Source organism: Dipodomys spectabilis, unplaced genomic scaffold (genome assembly GCF_019054845.1).
Source record: "Dipodomys spectabilis isolate Male_0828 unplaced genomic scaffold, ASM1905484v1 ptg000067l, whole genome shotgun sequence".
NCBI classification, from domain to species: Eukaryota; Metazoa; Chordata; class Mammalia; order Rodentia; family Heteromyidae; genus Dipodomys; species Dipodomys spectabilis.
In genome coordinates this window covers 6,741,712-6,761,489 of record NW_024870744.1, presented here as the reverse complement: position 1 = coordinate 6,761,489, position 19,778 = coordinate 6,741,712, and the positions used below count along the sequence as shown (strand labels likewise).

Genomic DNA, 19,778 nt, shown 5'->3' with positions numbered 1-19,778 from the left:
CTCCATGTGCCAGCAGTGCTTTGGGTATTTTATCTGTAATTCTTTTGTCACCATCCTCTTTCAAGCTCTGGTCAAACTTGACTTCTTTTTTCAAGTCCTGCTGCGTCCTGCTTTGAATTTCTTCCCAGACCTCCCTTCTTCTACTACCAGCCAGAGAGGGAAGGCAGGCTTTATGAAGTTGTAATGTCCTCTGGCCAAGACCACGCCACACAACTCCCGAGAGTGGGGCTGGACGGAGCTCCCAGCCGAGCTCCTGAGGCCGGGCCCGGCCCTTCCTGACTCCCGGTGCTGATGTGTCTCTGGACAGAATTGTTCCTGTCACTCCTGTTGGGTCTCTGGGGCTCGGTGGGGGGTGGGACTAAAGTCAGGGAGCTTGCTGGCCAGTGACTAATGCCTGAGCCACGGCCGGTGGTCCTGGCACTGGCCTTATACCTCAGATGTCACTAACTTGCTAAGGTTTGGATTTCTCTGGCTTGTTCAAGGGGACCTGTCCCCCAATCCCTCCGTCTGGGGCCATTGGGAAGGTATGTGTCCACTTGCCCCGCCAGATGAGGGTGGGGCATGGTACCCTGTCCTCATGTACCTCCCGTCGACTTTCAGTACCCAGAAGGAGAGGGTGAAGGCGGCGAGGCGTACTACTACGAATACCCCTACTATGAAGACCCTGAAGACCCGGGGAAGGAGCTCACGCCCACCAAGAAGCCAGTGGAAGCCGCGAGGGAGACTACGGAGATTCCCGAGGTCTGGGCTGGGCTGGCTCCTGGTGCCTCAAGGCCACGGTGCAGCCAGGGCCGGTGTGAAGCCGGGGGTGGCACCTGGGCAGGGAGGGGCTAGCCCTGACTGTAACCTTGACTGTGACCTTGACCACCACCGGCTGTGCTGTGTGCTCGCTGGAGTACTGGGTGAAGGTTGTCCACCACGAGGAGCGAGGCCTGGAGATGGGCGTGCCACGGAACCTAGCACTGGCTTCTGGTCCCTGCACCCTCAGAAGCAGCCTCCCAGTAGTAGACAGGGTGGGCTCTATGCCAGCACTCATGGGCGGGCGTGTGTCATCCAGCTCCAGTGCCCAGTGTGTCCCCGGGGCTCCTCCGTGCGCACAGTGCCCTTGGTGGAGGGACTGCCTTTCTCCTCCCGTTGTTCTACCTTCCTCCCATTGACCAAGGCTCCGGACCCCGAGGCCACTGTCCTCGGGGGAACCCTGTGTCCCAGACTTGTCTCACAGACTGTGTCATAGAGCTGCTGGAACTCCCAGCCCTGGCCCTGACTTGCCTTCCTCTGTCCACGGCCCCAGGAGCTGACCCAGCCCCCCACGGAAGCCCCGACTGTGCCCGAGATGAGCAACAGGGCTGGGAAGGAAGAAGACCCCGGCATCGGGGATTATGACTACGTGCCCATCGACGACTACTACACCCCTTCCCCATATGAGGACCTCAACTACGGCGAGGGCATGGAGAACCCTGAGGGGCCCCTCGACCCTGACGCAGGGCCCGAGGTCCCCACCAGCACCACCGTCGCCTCCAATGGCTCCAACGTAATGTCCTTCTGTCCAGGGCTCTGAGGGGTTGAGGGCCTCACGGCTCAGTTCAGTCATGGGATCAGGGCCACGGCCAGGTTTGAGGACCCCTGGGCCCCCTTCTTTCTCTGCTTCTGGATGCCTTGGGTAGCTCCCATGCTCTGCAGGGCTGTGTCCCCCTTTGCTTAGTGTGACTTACGGTCTCCGACTCACTGAGCTGTCCCTGTGTGGTCACTTCTAAACCTGTGAAAAGGGTAGAATGGCCTCCAGCCCTTCAGGGCTGCTGGGGTTCAGGTGGATAAAGAGGTCCCTGTTGATAGAGTCCTCTCTGTGGGCAAGGAATGGGATCCAGACGAGGACAGATCAGCCCAGCACTGGGCAGCACTGATTTAATACAGCAGAGCTGACTGGCTTGAAATCTCTCCCTGCGGTCTCAGAACTGCCCTGCCTTCCCACGAGCTCAGCTGTCCTTTGCAGTACCGCACTAGCAGTGCAGCCTCTTGGGCTTGCTGTGGATTTTAGCTTAGGAAAGACTTCCATCCAGCACATGGCCCAGAATAGGTGTTCAAAATAGCCCTGTGGTGCAGAACTCATGACTGTGGGTGAGGTTCCAGTGGGGCCAGACGCCTGTGTCCCCCAGCTGAGCCCGGAACCCCCCAGGAGGCCGTCACAGCTGGTGTTCTAGGTCTGCCCTAGTTTGTTATAGTTCCTCGGCCAGCTTAGGGCACAGCTCTCCGTGGGGATTGGGAACAAGGTGGGAAGATCCAAGGGGCTCTGGGCTGCAAAGTCCTGGAAGTGCCAGGCACGTGCCTGTGGGACAGAGCTGGTGCGTCCACAAAGCTGCCCTCCTCGGCTGACCACGCTGCCTCTGCCCCTCCTTCCACAGCCAGCCCCACCTCCTGGGGAAGGGAAGGATGATCAGGAGGGCGAATTTACCGAGGAAACCATCAAGAATCTAGATGAGAACTACTACGACCCTTACTATGACCCTGACCATGACTCCAGCACCAACCCATCAGAGATCGGGCCGGGCATGCCAGCGAACCAGGACACCATCTTCGAAGGGGTGAGGTCCAGGCTGGGGCTGGTTCTGCCATGGTAACCTGGCAGGGGTTGGGGGGGAGGAGGTGGCATCAGAGCAGATCCACTCTCCTAGAGCACTGCAGAGGGTAGGAGATGCAGCCACCTCTAAAACTTTACTTTTGAAAAGGTGCTCGGGTGGTTGTGGTCAATTGTGCCCAGTGGCATGCCTGTCCTGGGTACGGGCACCCCCTCCGGTCAGTCCAGCCGTGCCTCCATCGGAACCTGATGGGCCCTGGGGGCGCCCCTCCTCTCCGACTGGTCATTCCCTTCTGGATCTGGGGGAGATGCCCGGATGCCGGAAGCACCCTTGTTTTGCGTGTTCATGTGGGCTTTGTATAACTGGAACTTCCTGTCCTCTTTTCTCTCTCCCCTGTCCTCTCCCTCATCCTTCTACAACCCCTAGATTGGAGGACCACGAGGTGAGAAAGGCCAAAAGGGAGAACCGGCAATCATCGAGCCAGTAAGGACATTTTTCTTGTTTCTCTGTAACCAGGGGGTCTGCGGCTCTGGCACACGCAGATTCCATGGGGCGTGGCCCAGTCCCAGCTCCATGCACTTCTGCACCAGGCTGCCTGGAGAGCCACTGTGGCCACAGTGTCACCAACCACAGTGTCACAGGGACGTGGGGGAACATTCCAGAACTTCCTCGAGGGCCTGGGAAGTGCTGGATCAAGACCCTTAGAAAGGCCGTGGAAGATCTGAGCCCTTTGTGTATCTCTCTGTATCCCTGGAGACAAAAGGACTCCCACCTTGAGGAAGATAACGGTGTTTTGGGGGATGCTCAGGCACAGCGGACCTTGTGGTCAGCATCTGGTGGGCATGGCCAGGCGTTTATGTGAAATTGAGCAAACGAGCTCTGCAGAAATGTAGGCTGAGCGGTGGGTTCCTGGGTTAGTGTGTTGAGAATGTCCTAGAGTGTGGAGAGGAGGCTCATCTCCATACCTCTCCTGGGATGCTAGGCTTGGAGGGTGCCCCAGTCTGGGAGCACCTCACCTCGGGGGGATGGGGCCTGTTTGGGAGCTCCAGGGCCCTTCCTGGGGCCTCAGATATGCCAAAGTCATGGCCTTGACCCTGGAGGGCAGAGCTGTGCGATTGGTGGAGCTGTGTGACTGGTAGAGCTGGCACCCTGCAGCCGTGCTCAGGAGGGCAGAGCTGTGTGATTGGTGGAGCTGTGTGATTGGTGGAGCTATGTGATTGGTGGAGCTGTGTGATTGGTGGAGCTGTGTGATTGGTGGAGCTGTGTGATTGGTAGAGCTATGTGATTGGTGGAGCTGGCTGGCACCCTGCAGCTGTGCTGAGGAGGGCAGAGCTATGTGATTGGTGGAGCTGTGTGACTGGTAGAGCTATGTTATTGGTGGAGCTGGCTGGCACCCTGCAGCTGTGCTGAGGAGGGCAGAGCTATGTGATTGGTAGAGCTGTGTGATTGGTGGAGCTGTGTGATTGGTCGAGCTGGGTGGATTTGTGCAGCCTCACTTGGGGAAGAGGGCAGTGTGGGCTCTGAAGTAGCTCTGCCCCCAAGGCCAGCCCTGCTATGTCACCACATGCCAGGGAGCAGCCAGGGAGGAGGCGCATGTCTTGTGCTATGGCCAGTCACGAGGCTGGGCCAGACCGTCAGTTCTGCCGCTGAAACCCAGCTCGTGAGGGCTGAACTCAGAACACTGCCCCCTGGCTCCCTGGGATGGAGAACTCATGTCTGTGGCCCTCTACCCTCTGCAGGGTCGGAGGGCCGAGCAGCCCTGGCGGTGGTGCCTGGTAGGCCCTTACCTCCCCCAATCCCTGCAGAGCCAAGGCCGGGAGCAGGTTGGGACTCCCAGGGCTCTCAGGCTTTCTGGCCCCTCTGCCAGCCTCTGGGAGCCTCTGGATGGCTCTGTGGGATTCTGCCTTCCCTCGAGGCCTCGGTGGGCTGGGACCTGTCAGTTCTTACTGGCTGGGCATGTTGGGTACCTACTTCCTCCCCGCCAGAGCTCTCCGCATGTCGGGGGCAGACGGCTCATCAGGCTCAAAGGTCAGGTCACGCCAGGGGAAGGAGGAAGGTGTGAGGGGGTGCCAACTCTACAAGTCCCTTGCTTGGCCCCACAAGAACTCTCAACCTGCAGCTGCAGGGTGGTGGAAGGAGGCCTTGGGTGGGTGCCACAGGGTGTGTGGGATGGGTTGTCCTGAGCCTTCACTTAGGACATTGTTTGCTTGGGGCGCGTGGAGATGATCACAAAGCTGGTGGGCTTCTTCTGGGGGGGACCTTCCACAGCAGCTCCCAGATGGAAACAGCCACAAGCAGACTCAAGGGTGGCTTTGGGCTCCTTTGGAATTTCCTCACACTGATATAAAAGGACGTCTTGCCTGGGAAGGAACTTGGACCCCAGGCTCAGGGGACTCTATGGTTTGTCCCCTGGGCTAGCCTGGGCTGACACGTGGGCTGGCCGCTGGTACCCCGACTGGGCAGTGAGAAGGCCGGGGTGAGGACCGTGCTGCAGGGCCCCAGAGAAGCAGAAGGTGGACAGGGTGGGCCAGAAGGTGGGCTGAGAGGGGGCTGCCACCCAACCCAAACATCACATCTCTAGACACCCAGCCCCTCTTCAAGCCATCTGGAGACAGTTAAGGAAGGAAGCCCCGCCCCTGGCCTGGTGCTCGCTTCTTCCCAGCCCCTTCAGCGCGTCCACGGGGGCCTTCGGCCAGCTCCCCCGGAGAGACCATGTAAACAGCCAGAGCTGTCAGCCAGAGCCTCGCCAGATGTCCTCAGAATCTTGGCCTCACATGAGCTGATGGCTGGGTCCAGGGAGGCTGCTCGGGGCATCCTGAGGAAAGGGGGAGGGGAAGAGGGGGTGCTGAGGTCCCCTCTCCTCGCATGCCCACCCCGCATGATCACCGTGGTTAGGGAGTTCACTGCAAATCAAATCAGAGCCAGGAAAGGAATGTGGCTGTCACCCCCTCAGTCCCAGCTCCCCAAATCTGTCAGCAGCCACGGGCTCCTTGAAAGGAGAGAATCCTGCTAGCTGTGGCGCTGACACACCAGTGTCCCGGTGCTCTGAGCCCTTCTGGGCCTGTGGCCCAGGGAGTCCTGGCTTGATGTCCACTGAGTGTTGTGGGCCTCCATCGGAACCGCCACACCACGGGCTCTCCCTTCCTGCCCATCACAGTGTTTCATGTGCTGGTTAGCAGAGGGATGGGCCTCCATGAAAAGCTGTTCCGCAGCCGGGTGTGGGTGGTGCAGGCTGCATTACCACGATGAGAAGGTGGGCAGATGAGGCAGGAGATTCAGGAGTTCGAAGCCAGCCTAAGCTACATAGGAAGACCGAATCTCAAAAGAGAAACAAAGTTCAGCGGTCTAGCATCTTTTATCACATTTTATTAAATTGTTCTCTCTCTCTTTTTTTGTACCCACACTGAGGTTTGAACTCAGAGCTTTGAGCTTTTGCTTGACTTTTAACCCTCATGGCTGCTGCTCTGCTACTTGAGCCACACCTCCACTTCCAGCCTCTTCCTGGGTAATTGGAGATAAGAGTCTTTCAGATTTGACTGCTCCTGCTGGCTTCAAATGGTGATCCTTCCATCTCAGCCTCTTGAGTCACTGGGACTACAGGTGTGAGCTGCTGGCACCTGGCTCAATAGTACATATTGAAAGTGACACACCATCCTGTTGCTCTGATGTGCTTATCTTGATCTATATAAACACAGTGAAGTTATTACAGTCAAGTTAATTAATTACACTCTCCTCCTCTTCCCTCCCCTCCCTCCTCTCCTGTGCCTCTTTCCTTCCTTTCTTTTTTTTTCTTCCCCTTTGCCTTCTCAGCTTTCCCCTCACTCCCCCTCCCTTCTTTCTGTTTTTCCTTCTTCCGTCTCCCCCCCTTCCTTCTGTGTATAGTAAATTTACCTAAAATCAGCTATAGAAAATTGGTAGTACAGTCTTAGTTACTAGCAATAGTGAGACTCCTGTAGTTTCCTGACCCCCATCTGCGGGTGGTGGTGGTGGAGGGGGTGTAGACAGGGCCCGCAGGTCTCAAGAGGGCCGTCGCTCAGGGCCTGGGAAAACTGGAGCCTTCCCGTGATGGTCTCCTTCGCTGCCACCCTAGCTTCCTTTCCCTGCCGACCCAGAATGCTCTGGGGTCGGCCTCCCACACAGCCCCAGCTCCCTAGAACAACAGTGTGTGTGTCTGGGAAGACAGCTGCCCCCCCTCCCGCCCCCCAGCCTCCATTCACCCCCCCCCGATCGGTCGCTGAGCCCTCTCAGCTGCCTGTCAGAGAGGAAGCAGGAGGAAGCCGGATGCTGAGGCTGTTTGGATGAGTTCTGTGTCCATTGCATACACAGATAGTTCTCCAAGCACACATCTGTATAAACATAGTGTGCATCTTCCCGGTCGCTGGGAGGGCCGGAGGAGCTGGGGGTGGGATGGGGGTGGGGGCGCTTAGGGCTCTCTGCAGTCTCCTGTCTGTGTGTCTGTCTTCTGTCCACACCTCTGGCCGGCTGGTCTTGTCACTTGCCAGGAGCATGCGCCTTCCAAGACAAAGCCGTGCCCAGGGCCCAGGGGCCGAGGTTGTCCTTGCGGGGACCCTCTTTCCTGGCCTCCTTTAGTGTGGAGGATCTGCCCCAGCTCCAAGGCCTCCAGCCCTCTCAACCCTGTTTCTGTGGCCTCAGAAATGGACGGCAAGAAGATCATGTCTGCTCGCTGCCTGGGGAGGGGCTGGCGGGTGTGACAAGTCTGCCTGCTGCTCTCTGGCACAAGCCCCCACCATGCACTTGCTGTGGGCACCCCTGCCCACACCTGCAGAGCCCTTATTCATGGTGGGGGGGCTTGGTCCCCGATTCCCTGGACCAGGCATGGGAGGAGGGACATTCAGGGCGGTGTGTAGGGGCTGAGGTACTGTTTCTGGGTCAGAGGTGAAGTATAGCAAGGGGATGCTGGAGATTGAGGATCCCCAAGCAGGAAGCTCCCCCCTCACCCCCGCAGGCAATCCCAGAGGAGCAGAAGGCCTAAAGGGCTAGAAGCAGGTCAGGCCTGGGCCCAGAGAGGTGAGGGGCATGGGAGGAAGGGGGAGGAAGGCAGCTGTGGAGCGGGTAGCTTTGGTACACTTCCCGTTGCTCCGGGCAGCTGCTGGGAGAGGCACACTGTCCATCTGCAGAGGATGGGCCCTGATGGCAGTGCCAGTCCTGAGTGTTCTCTGCGGGCAGAAGCCCTGGGGGACCTCAGTCCAGGTACCTCCTTCCCCTTGTCCTCCCTGGAGTAACCTGGGTCCCTGGGCCTGGGTCCGCTTACCCTTTGAGGTACCTGTGGTGTGCAGGGTGGGAGGGGGCGGTGGTGTCATCTTCCTCTAGTGCTGGCTTCTGGGGGGGCTTCTCTTGAAGCTCTGCTTGTCCCTTACCACTGGCCAAGCCTGTCTTGTGCCTTGGAATTGGAGGAGGACGGTCACTGTCCCTTCCCTACAGGGCCTGGGCGGGGCCCGAGGGGTCTGGGCATTGGTTCTTGTGATCTCAGCTGACTCTCTCTTCCTACAGGGCATGCTCATCGAGGGGCCCCCCGGCCCGGAAGGCCCTGCTGTGAGTGTCAGGTTTTATTTTGCCACGACGGGGTGGTGGTGTTCGGATGACTCCCTTCATGTCCCCTGGGAGGAGAAGACCCCTCTACAGACCCCTGGGGCCAGTCAGTCCTTGCTGAGGGGTAGGGGAAAAAGCCCTCCACTTGTGGCCATGTCCTTAACTCTCTATTGGTTTTAAATTCTAGGGCCTTCCGGGACCTCCAGGAACCACAGGTCCCACTGGCCAAGTGGGTGACCCAGGAGAAAGGGTAAGAGGTGGACTCCGTTTCCTGAGAGCACCTGCTCCGCTGGGGCTGTGTGTGCATGCTCCGTGCTGAGCTTGTCTGTGTATCCTTCCTGCTCTGGCTCCTGCTTTCTTCAAAGTGGAGATGTCAGCAGGGACACGATTCCTCTGTCCCTGTCCCCAGGTTCCTCTGACCTCCCCCTCCCCCCCACTGTCCCCTTCACATCTTGACTCTTGCTCAGCCTTGTTCTGGGGGCTCTGGCAGGATCAGGCAGTGAAGCCCGGTCTGAGCCCAGAGTAGCCATGGCTGCTGTCAGCCATGGCTGTGTTGGTGGTACATAAGACCTCTGGGTGTAGCCATGTGAGACCTGCCTTCTCCCCTCCAGCCCCTCCTGTTGGAAATCCAGCCCCAGGATGGAGAGGCTGGTCCTGGGTGTGTCACAGGCCGGTGTCTGCTAGCTCCTTCTGACACCTGGTGGTGATTTGGAGTACTGCAGCCTTGTGGAGATTTGGATCTGTTTTCCTTGTCTTTTTTTTGGTTTTGTTTTGCTTTTCCTCTGGTCTAATGGCTATCCTTATGCAAGCAATTGGATTAGGAGCTAGTAAGTCTCTGGCTGAGTTGCAGATGAGGGAAACAAAGGGCCTGGCAAGTGTTTATTCCCAGAGCCAGACAGTGAGTATGTCTGTCTCAGTCTGGCCATGTGGAAGAGTGACTTGTAATGTCAGAGTGCCCGTGGCGAGGCTGTCTTCAGAGGCAGCTCTGGGGGGAGTCTTTGGGGGTGTCATGGTGGTTTGGAGTAGTGTTTGGTGAGGCGGGGGTGGGTTCCAGGGAGTCAGTGGTGCCTGTGGATGGACCGCATAAGAAGGAGGGAAGGAACAAGGTGGGTGGTTTTTGTTTTTTTGTTTTTGTTTTTGAAATTGAACTCAGGGCCTTGTGCTTGCTAGGTCAGCGCTGTGCCATTTGAAGCATACCTTCAGACACTCTTATATTGCTTATTTTCAAGATAGACTCTCAACTTGTCTAGCACAGTGTGAGCCATGAGCCTCCTATCTGCGCATCCCCATGGCTGGGACAACAGGTGCATACAACTGCCATCGGTTGAGATGGAGCTTTGCCGTGTGTGTGTGTGTGTGTGTGTGTGTGTGTGTGTGTGTGTGTGTGTGACACGCGCGCGCGCACGTGCGCTATTGCCAACCTCCAATTGTAATCCCCCGATCTCTGCATCCAAAGTGGCTGGTATTACAGGAACCACAGAACCTGGCTCAGCACCAGTCTTTGTGGCACACTGTGGGCTGATAATCTGCTGGGCAGGGCAGGGAGTGCTGGGGTGGACCCTAGCTTGGCACTGGGGGCTCTGCTCTCTGTGGCTGGGTGCCTTCTGAGAGCAGTGAGGAAGACAGGGCCGGGCAGGCAGAGTCTCCCTTGCGTTGGTCCTCGTGGCTGGGGCTTGCTCTGTGGAAGGACGCACAGGAGGCAAGGCCGTTGGGCTTTTGGAGTCTCTGGGCCTGTGGGCATCTGGATTCTGTGCTCTCATGTTTTGAGGCAGCCCCAGGGATGAGTCTGCTACTGTGTAGATTGGATTGCACTTCCCTGGATATGATGCCAAGATCCGCCCACAGCTCAGCGTGCTGGAGAGTTGAAGCCTTCCCTCGGAACTCCACACTCTTACTTCCCACTTAATTGACTCCTAGAGCTTGCTCCGGCACCGGCTGGCTCTGCTGCCCAGGCTCCCCAGGGACTCTTTGCACTGATTTTCCATTTGCAGCATATTTGTTTGTTTTGGTTAAAGCTGATCTGTTTTCATGGGTCTGGGAGCAGGTGGGAATGCAGCCTCTGCGGAGTCTGGATTCGCCGCTGGAAAGCTCTGGGTTTAAAATGGCGGTTTTCATCCTGCCAGGCCACAGCAGAAGGAAGGCTTATGTCCCAGTCTCTTCACACTGGGCACCAGCCACCTCTCTTTCTGAGTACTGGGTTGCACTGAGTGCCCTCAGACCAAGTCTGCACCTGCCCAGGACCCCTCCAGGGCAGAAGGGGCCTGGCTGTCCTGCCCTGCCCTGCCCAGCAGGTGTCTAACCTGGGCGAGAGCACATTAACAAGGGCTTAGTCCCTCTCATTTGTTTCTAGGACTAGGATTTCCTATTTGATTTGGTTTGAGCACATTCTTTTTTTTTGCATTAAAAATACTTGTAGGTGGCTGGGTGCCAGGCTTTGGGTATAATCCTGGTTACTTGGGAGATAGAGATCAAGGGATTGCAGTTTGAGGCCAGCCAGGGCAATAGAAATTCCCAAGACCCTGTCCTGTTTAGTGGCTGGGCACCTGTTTAGGGCACCTGTTTAGGGAAGGCAAACGGGACGATCATGGGCAGGTTGGCCTCAACAGCAAGGCCCTATCTCCAAATAGCCAACGCTGAAAAGGTTGGCTCAAATGCTCGCCTAACAAATGCAAGGCCCTGAGTTCAAACCCTGGTACCCTCAAAACTGGGTAAGCCACACCCTAAGCAGGAGCAGTTAGAATGTGTGATTAGCAGGTGCCTTGTGGGTGCCAGCTAGGGCAGCAGGCTGGGTGCCATCACAGTCCCTGGTCTGCTGGCTTGTGTCTAGCAGGGGTGCAGACACAGGCCAGATTGCTGTCCCCTGATGGAAGACAAGTCTGTGAGTGGGGATGATGCCCAGCACTGTAGGGTTAGTGAACGGGGGCATGTGGGTTCATCTCCCAGCCTCCTGTGATGTGTGGGCCATGCCCCCAGGGTGACATACCCTCACGTGAACTCACACATGCGTATAAAGACACACCACACGCACACACGTGCACACACATAATACACGCACACACGTGCACATGATCTTGGTTCGTCCCAGCATGTAGAACCTGCAGAGAGACTGGGTTTCTCTGTCACCTTTCCCAGCGGGCTAGTCTCCATCACGTTCATCATCAGAACTGTCCCTCGAGGTCACTGGGGGACATGTCTGGCTTTGGGTGCTCTTTCAGAACAGGTAAACTTCCCCTGTGTGTACATCAGAGTCCATTTGAATGTGCAAATTTGGTATATAAAGAAACCCCACAGAGTGTGGTAGCTTACACCTGTAATCCCAGCTACTCAGGAGGTGAATATCTGAAGAGTTATGGTTTATGACCAGACCAGGCAAAACAAGAAAACAAAAACAAAAACGAGGCCACATTTCATGCTTATAATTACAGATAAGCAGAAGGCCATTAAATGGGATGTAAAAACTGACCTTGGGCCCAACCTGAAGACTCTACCTGATAACTAACTAAAAGCAAAAGGGGGTTGGAGACCTGGTTCAAGTGTTGAAACCCCTTTCTAGCAAGTGCAGGTGCTGGAGCTTAAACCCCAGTACCACGAGAAAAAGAAAAGGAAGGAGGAAGGGAGGAAACTCAACGATCTGTGGTGAGAGATGGAAGAGAGAGAACTCCTACTGTATCTAGAGCAGAGAAACAGTGAACCTTCCAGGTCAGGGCCAGGGCCACGGGCACTGCCAGTCGGTTGTGTGGCCTGTGGCATGTTCTGCACGTTAGCAGATGGAAATGGCCGAGCACCTCCTATGTCATCCTCACATGCCCAGGTCTGCAGGGGCTTCAGAGGGTTTTGTCCTTGGCTGTCTGCAGGTGGAGACCTGCCTGTGGACCTCCTGGCTGCTGGTCCTGGCTGGCGGTGTGGCCGAAAGCCTCCTGTGGTGGCCCAACTTCACACCATGGGCCTTTGGGAAGGAGCTGGGGGTGGGAGGGAGGGTCTAGGGCTCGGAAGGGGCTCAGGAAATGCTCACTGAGGGAACCAAGGCGGGACCCATTTTTCGGGACCTCTGCTCAAATCACTACTACCTTGGTGCTTAAAATATAGAAGTTCATTCTCTCTGAGTTCTAGAGGCCAGGGCTGGACCTGTGATGTCCAGGTCGCTTCCCATGTGGCCCCAGCTTCTACGGGGTGCCAATGCCCTGGGCTTCCGTGGAGGTGACTGTGTGGCTCTGTCTCTGCCTCTCTCCTCTGTGACTCTGTGTTCGTCTTCCTGTCTCCTCTCTTCTGCATTCTTGTCTCTAGACTGGGGGTTTATCTTAACCCAGGATGAGCTCCCTTCAAGCTACTTAAATTATATCTAAAAAGACACATTGTCCACTTCAATCCAGTAAGGTCACAATCCCAAGTTCTGAGAAAGGGAACTTGGGGATTTGTTTTTTGTGTTGTTTTTTTTTTTTTAATGCTGGTTGTGGGGCTTGAACTCAAGGCCTTCGTGCGGCCCTTGAGCTTCTTTTTGCTCTACCACTGAGCCACAGCTCCGCTTTTGGATTTTATTAGAGGCAAGAGTCTCATGGACTTTGCTGCCTGGTCTGGCTTTGAACTGCAGGCCTCAGATCTCAGCCTTCCGATTAGCTGGGATGACAGGCGTGAGCCACTGGTGCCCAGCTGGGAATGTGCACTTTTTCTAGAGGCCTCGTTCTGCACAGCCGGCAACACGGAGCTGCAGGGGACATCGAAGAGCATTGCTGTCCCTGGGGACGTGCAGCGGGGCCTTACAGGAAGGCCTCATGCGGCGCACTGGGAAGCTGGGCGCTCACCCTGACACCCCTCCTCTGAGTCTGGGCCTCAGCAGACTGCACCATGTGTCCATGTCCATATGTGTCTGCTCAGGATGAGTTAAACTCACATAGGCAATGACGAGAATGGGGGCGGAGGAGGCCCCCCCCCCCCCCCCCCCGCACAGGCTGCACTCCAGGGTGCCAACCAAGAGCCAGTGGCACAACGCTCTCTGAGGACAATCCCGTTAGACAGCTTAACAAGCCACACCGTGGAGCCGCAGGTGTGCTGGTAGTACGTGTGTGTGTGCATACGTATGTGCATATGTGCATATGTGTGTACATGTGCATGCGTGTTTTCAGCCCTTTCTCTGGGTACCTATGGGACTTCGGCCCTGGTCACTTCCTCGGGGGGAAGGCCTCTCCGTGGCTACTTCCTGTATAGTACCGAGTGGGTGTGTGTCACAAACGGTAGCTGCACAGCAAGGCAGCCACGCTTCACTTTCAGGCTGTTCCACTCCCTTCTCATAGCTCTGCAGGGCCCCTGGGGACGCAGAGCTCCGGGCTGCCATTCAGGAGCCCACCTCCTGTTTCCCGCTTGGAGCCTCTGGTTGAGCTGAGGGATCGCCGCCCCAAGGAGCTGTGGCTGGCAGATGTGGCTGTGTCCACCATGAGGCCAGACTGAGGTGGACGGGGATATTCTCACAGGGAGTCAGACCGTTTCCGGGCCAAACAAACCTCCTGCCTCAGCCCACAGGAGCCGGCTTGTGCTGGCCAGAAAGCCGAGTGATGGGCAAGATTGGCAGGGGAGATAAAGTCCCCTAGTGGTTCTGCTCTCCTGTGATGCCCAGTCTGGCCAGGATCACCAGAGAGGGCGGTGGCTGAGGGTATCTGGCCAGCCCCGGGCCCCTGACCAAATTGGTTTGCAGTTGCTGTGCCCCGCCCTCCTGGCCACCCCTGCTCTGCCTCTGCAGGGGAGTGTGTGCCCTGCCTGCCCTCTCGCAGCCCTGAACCCCACGCGGGGCTGGTGGGGTGGAGGATGGGACCTCGCTGATGGCCTCCCTCAGAATTGGGCCTGGGAGCCTGGGGGGTCTCAGGCCCTGTTTCGTCTGAAGTCCAAAGGGGTGCAAGCATGGGAGCCCCGTGGGGCCTCTGGCCCCTCGCGGCCCCCAGCCCCAGCTGGACACAATCTCCCCTCTCTGATCTCCCCTTTCCTCTCCACGTGCCTTGGGAATCCACTCAGACCCTCCGCCATCCCCTTCAGCCCTTCCTGATCCTCAGTTCACTTTCCCGCCTCTCCTTTCTCTGGGCTTTCTGGCACATTCCTTGCCAGGAGATCCTGCTTTTCTCTGTGCTTCTCGGCCTATTTCCTGGGTGGGTGGTGTTGCTGTCATGAGGCCTAGCTCCACGCTGAGCTGTGTTCTCTCCTCGCCTGCAGGGTCCCCCAGGACGTCCGGGTCTTCCCGGGGCTGACGGCCTGCCTGGCCCTCCTGGGACCATGCTCATGCTGCCGGTGAGGGTCCCACCAAAGGGACATGGAGGGCTGGGCCCTGGGAGGGTAGGGTGGACGCTGGGTCTTGGGAGGGGCAGGTGTTCTGGAATATTCCTCAGCCTGGGAGGCAGGGCCCGCTCGAGTTCAGCCTCATGGGAAAACTCAGGACCCCTTCCCTGGGGTGGGTCACCCCTGGGGCAGGGGCTGCTGCGTGGGGGCCCTGGATCCCGGGAAATCAGAGGCACTTGTGGGCAGGGCTGCTTCAGAAGCCACATAGCAGGACCTCGTCCTCACTGAAGTCCCAGGACACCTGTCATTCATGCCGTGGCCCAGGGAGGGGTCAGGGTACCCTTCCCAGACTGCTGGACACAGCCATGTGTGTGCCTTGCTGTTCTGTGTAGTATCCGGGGGCTGTGTGCTTTCGGGGAGACAAGTACAGAGGCCTGCAGGGCATTGTGGACCTGAAGGCTCCAGGGTGTCCCCACAGGTGGCATTTACAGGGCAGCTTCCACTGGGGAGCAGAGCCGTGTGTTGGGGGGTCTGCCGCTGTGGCTGACCTGAGGCCCCGGGTGACCGCTCTTCTTGTTCCCGCAGTTCCGGTTTGGAGGAGGTGGCGATGCGGGCTCCAAGGGCCCCATGGTTTCTGCTCAGGAGTCACAGGCCCAGGCCATCCTCCAGCAGGCCAGGGTAAGTGTGCCGGTCCCTGTGGGGAAGGGCCGGGTGCTCCGACCCCCCGTGCCTGCCTGTCAGGGGCTCAGCGTCCACGAGGGGAGTCGGGCCATTTCGGGGATGATTCCTCAGAGGTTCCACATGCACACTGAGCATCGAGAGGCCTCTAGGCCCCGCCAGACTGTCTCACCCACTGGATGGGCAAATGCCCACCCCGTGGGGATCCAGGGATGGAGAAGGGGCCACTGGGGTGTGAGGCGGTGGCTCTCAGAGGGAGCCCTTGGCCCGGGTCCTGGGAAGTGGGCCATAGAGGTGGGTTTGCCTCTGCGGGGAGTAAGCTCCTTAGTGACCTGTGTCTTTCAAAGGCCCTGGGGTAAGGATGACGCTGCCCCTCCTGCAGGGTGGGTGGCCTGGGGAGCCCCACACTGGACCGTGCAAGGAGACATCTCGATAGCCCCTCGTTTGCGATGTATTTATGCGGCTGTAGTGCAGCCCTGATATTAATAGCCAGCAAGCGCACAGATAATTACAGCCCGGTTTAAGTATTGAGTAGTTGCTGTGGAACAAATTGCTCAAATGATGGGGTACAGTGCCTGACAAGCCCTCTCCCTGATTGACTTGCTCCTGCCTGGCCTGTTAATCCACCTGTATTCTAATGGAAGCGGAGCGGATGATGGGCTTAGAAGATGATTTTGTAATGTGAAAGAATCTTCCAAGAGTGTGCTGGCTGGTGTGTGTGTGTGTGTGTGTGCGCACAGTTGATTGCAGCGTGCTCACAGTTGTGCCACTGAGCCATTCTTGGGGAGGGTGATGTTGACGCCACAGTGCAGGATGGATTGCTCCGGGCAGCGTGGGTTCCCTGCTCACCAAAGGCCTCTGCGCTTGACGGGCCTTCCGTGGGAAATATCTGTTTTGTGACTCAGCCACAGTCAGTGTGGAATCGTAGTCTCCCGGCCCCAGCCGGTGGGGGATGCTGCGTTTCTCATTAGTCCAAGGGAAAAGGGGCTGGGCACAGGACCGGGGAGGAGGACAGGGAGGATGATGTAGAAAAGGATGGGGAAGAAGAGGGGATAGAAGAGGGAGGGGGAGGGAAGGTCTCTGTTCACTGGAGAAAGTGGGTACCTCTGCTCCCTCTTCCCCTCCCCTGCTTCCTGTGGGGGAGCCAGTGTGCCCTGCAGGTCGAGTCAGACCTCTGGAGCAAGCCGGGATGCGCTGCCCTTGGCCTTGTCTTAGTGTGTTTCCCCTTCCCTTGCAGTTGGCGCTGAGAGGACCAGCCGGCCCGATGGGGCTCACAGGGAGACCCGGCCCCATGGTGAGTGGTTGGCATGTTTGCTGTCCGTTGTCTCTGTTCCCAGCCAGCCAGCTGGGACCGTGGTCTCTTGGTGCTGTTCCAGCCTTTTATGCAGGGATGGGGGGGGGGGGGGATTGTGGCTCAAGGCTGCGGGGGCGTCTGGAGGCTCCTGGGAAGCAGCCCCCGGCCCTGTCATGAGTGGGAGGGTCCTGGAGGGCGGGGAGGCCCCTCCCACGTTCTCTGCTGGCATCTATACTCTGTAGCTCCCCCTCACCTCTGCATCCCAGGACTCTTGGCACGTGGGTGAAGGTGGCTCACTGGAGGGATGGGGCCTGCGGGGTGCCCTGCCACACCTGCGCCTGCACCAGCACCGGCACCAGCTGTGCCTCGTGAATGGGGTCCCAAGTGGGGTCTCCCTCTTCGGAGCAGCCCTGTCTCTGGACTCAGTCCCCTCATGGGCTGGCCTCCCGCAGTCAGGCTCTTCCCACAGAGCGAAGCCTCTCTGTGCCTTCACGGCTCTCGAGGACCAGCCCCACCCCTTGGGACTTATTCAACCCCAGGAGGAGATCTGAGGTCTGGTCTCTGCCTCTTGGGTATTACCGTTCTCCCCTCTGGTCACTTGGAAGCCATGAGCCAGTCTGTGGCCAGGCCCGGCCTGCTCCACCAGCCCCTTCCACGGTCACCTGCCCACTGTCCTTCTCTGAGCGCTCACTAATCCAAAGCTGTCTCCCTAGGGTCCTCCTGGGAGTGGAGGTTTGAAGGGCGAGCCCGGAGACATGGGGCCTCAGGTAGGTGGGGGCCTCGTCTTTGCTCTGGGGAGGTTACTGGTGGTGAGGAAGGCTGGGGTGGCGGGGGCTCAAATTCCACGTGTCTTCAAGGAAACCAGTGGGGATTGCCGCTTGGTGCAACAGGATCAGAAATAACTGACTGCTGTGGCCATGGTGGGGCCTGGCCCTCTCACCGGACAGGGTGGACATGGAGGGGGGGGCAGTCCCACCCTCACACAGGGCAGGCGTCTGGCAGCCAGGACTGTGCCAACCAGCACAGGAACCAAGCTCTGCTCCTAGTTGGACATGCCACTGATGCTTTGTCCTCTGAATTCGCAACAGGGTCCCCGAGGTGTGCAAGGTCCGCCTGGCCCAACAGGGAAGCCCGGAAGACGGGTGAGTGTTCGGGTCTCGGTGCTCGTGAGCGAGGACAGGAGCATGGTCTCTGGTGGAGCCCTGGGATGGGCTTGCCCCGCTCGGTGACTCCCGGTACCACCTCGGTGGAAGTGAGGTCATGTCCCTCTGTCTGAAGGGCACCCAGCCTCCAAGGCTGTGTCTGAGCTGCTTCTCAGGATGGATGTGCAGTGTCCCAGGACAGAGAGCCTCAGCACTGAACACAGTCATCGATCCACACCAAATGAGAGTCATTTTCCAGGCGATAGGAGCTGTGCAGACAACAGGGTTGGCGGCCTGGTGTCTTTGGGGTGCCTCGTGGCCCCAGCAATGTCCCCAGTTTGGGAGAATTATCTAGGCACCTGCTCATACCTTCCCACCATATACCATTCTTCTTATCTCCTGGGGTTTTGTTCCTGGACAGAGCAAGCTTGCTTCCTCAGGGCCACAGCCGTGGGGTGTCCCCACAGCACAGTGTCCTCCAGGGGAGCCGGGGTCCTGCTGAACCCCGTCCTGCCCATCACCCAGCTTTCCTGCCACAGGGAATTGGGCAGTGCGTGGAGCTCTGCTGTGTCAGGCTGCCCCGATTTCTGAGCCTTTGGGGCAGACGGGAGATCCCTGGTAATCACAGGCCTGACCAGGAAGGGAACTGTGGGTAGGAAGTGAAAAGGACCAGCAAGGCCACACTTCCTCTTACGGCCCGTCCAGGAGCAAGTGTGAAGATCTGCACAGGCACGAGGAGAGGGCTGGGCGCGATGCCCGGGGTCACTAACTCCACGTCTGTGGTGCTCAGTAGACAACTGGGAAGTTACCTTAGATCCTACTGGAGATCACTTTATCTTGTGAGATCTTCTTGTGTCTGTGCAGATGCCTGCTGTCAGATATTCCTGGAGGGTTCCCAGACAGGGCTGTGCAGAAACTGAGGAGGGGAGGCAGGGGACCAGGTCACAGTGAAACGGCCTGGGAACCCACATACCTCCTTTGGAGGAAGTCGGCGTGCTCCCAAAGAGATGGCCCTGCCGGGGTGGCGGGAGAGGGGCGGGACAGGGGCTCTGTGCTGGTGGCCACTGCTGAGTGGCTCCAGCGACCTCTGGAGATATGAGCTAGCTCAGCCTGTGAGGGGCATGACCCTCACAGACATCTAGCTTTAAGCGATATCATGCTGCAAAATCCAAGAACTTTTCTGATGAGCTTCCCCTGGGTATTTTAGGGGAAGCTCCTGGTTGGCCATGCACCTGCTGGCCTCAGTACTGGCATCCTGCCCTGTGCTCTCCTGAGAAGTTTTTGTCCCTGGTTTGTGGCTCTCTTTCCTGTTGTCCTTCCCTAGAACTCTGTGGGTGTGCATGTGTATGTGTGTGTATATGAGTGTGCATGTACATGTGTATGTATTGTGTATATGAGTGTGCATGTGCTTGTGTATGTGTGTATGTGTATGTGAATGTGCATGCACATGCATGTGTGTGCATGTATGCATGTGTACACGTGTGTGTATATGAGTGTGCATGTACATGTGTATGTGTGTATGTATTGTGTATATGAGTGTGCATGTGCTTGTGTATGTGTGTACGTGTATGTGAATGTGCATGTGTGCATATGCATGTGTGTGCATGTATGCATGTGTACACGTGTGTGTGTGTGTGTGTGTGTGTGTGTGTGTGTGTGTGTAGCCCAGCTCCTTGTGGCCCTTTTGGGTCCCTCTCTTCTTTCTCGTCTCTCATCTCTGGCTCTGCCTCCACTGCCTGTTGCGTGTGGATATTCAAAGCTGCCACTGTCCAGATGTTTTCTCTGCCTGGCCATGAGTCCTCAGACAATGGACCCATTTGATAAGGGCCCACAGGAAGAGGAAAGAGCCGGCCATTGAGCCTTGTGAAGGAGCGGAGGTTTGGCCGGGTCCTGGTGGGTTCTCCCTGGCCGCTCCAGGGTCTGGAGTTCTCCATGCTGTCCTCTGTCCGTGCCTGGTGGGTGGGTATCCTGGGCTCGTCCGTGGCTGCATCTGTGGCTGTGGAGTGGCTGGTGGGGTGGTCTGAATAGGACCTGTCTTCCACAGTCGGATGGACTGAGCAGGCGTCCCTTCCTCTTCCCTCCACGCTCTGTGGTTTCCTTTCTGTGTGGTGGCATGGGAGCAGTGCCATGTTGGAATGTCAGCCGTGTGCCACCTGAGTCATGAACTGGCTGGGCGCCTGGGCGGGTCTGGCACAGCGTGTCACCCTCCCCAGATGGCAGAGGCAACACCCACCACGCGTTTTCAGTTGAGTGGCTGTGTGGCCCACCCCAGGCCTGTGGGTC

General features: G+C 57.8%; 1 protein-coding gene across 2 annotated transcripts in view; it reads left to right on the top strand.

The window, feature by feature from the left end:
• The window catches only part of Col5a1 (collagen type V alpha 1 chain), a 143,163-nt gene that overhangs the window by 52,901 nt on the left and 70,484 nt on the right, over positions 1–19,778 (top strand). For both annotated transcript variants that reach the window (XM_042681059.1, XM_042681060.1), the window contains exons 6-16: positions 601–741; positions 1,292–1,531; positions 2,400–2,579; positions 3,000–3,056; positions 8,085–8,126; positions 8,311–8,373; positions 14,319–14,393; positions 14,967–15,059; positions 16,297–16,353; positions 17,067–17,120; positions 17,442–17,495. In XM_042681059.1, the coding sequence (XP_042536993.1) occupies positions 601–741; positions 1,292–1,531; positions 2,400–2,579; positions 3,000–3,056; positions 8,085–8,126; positions 8,311–8,373; positions 14,319–14,393; positions 14,967–15,059; positions 16,297–16,353; positions 17,067–17,120; positions 17,442–17,495 (1,056 nt within the window). The remainder of the gene's footprint in view (positions 1–600; positions 742–1,291; positions 1,532–2,399; positions 2,580–2,999; positions 3,057–8,084; positions 8,127–8,310; positions 8,374–14,318; positions 14,394–14,966; positions 15,060–16,296; positions 16,354–17,066; positions 17,121–17,441; positions 17,496–19,778) is intronic.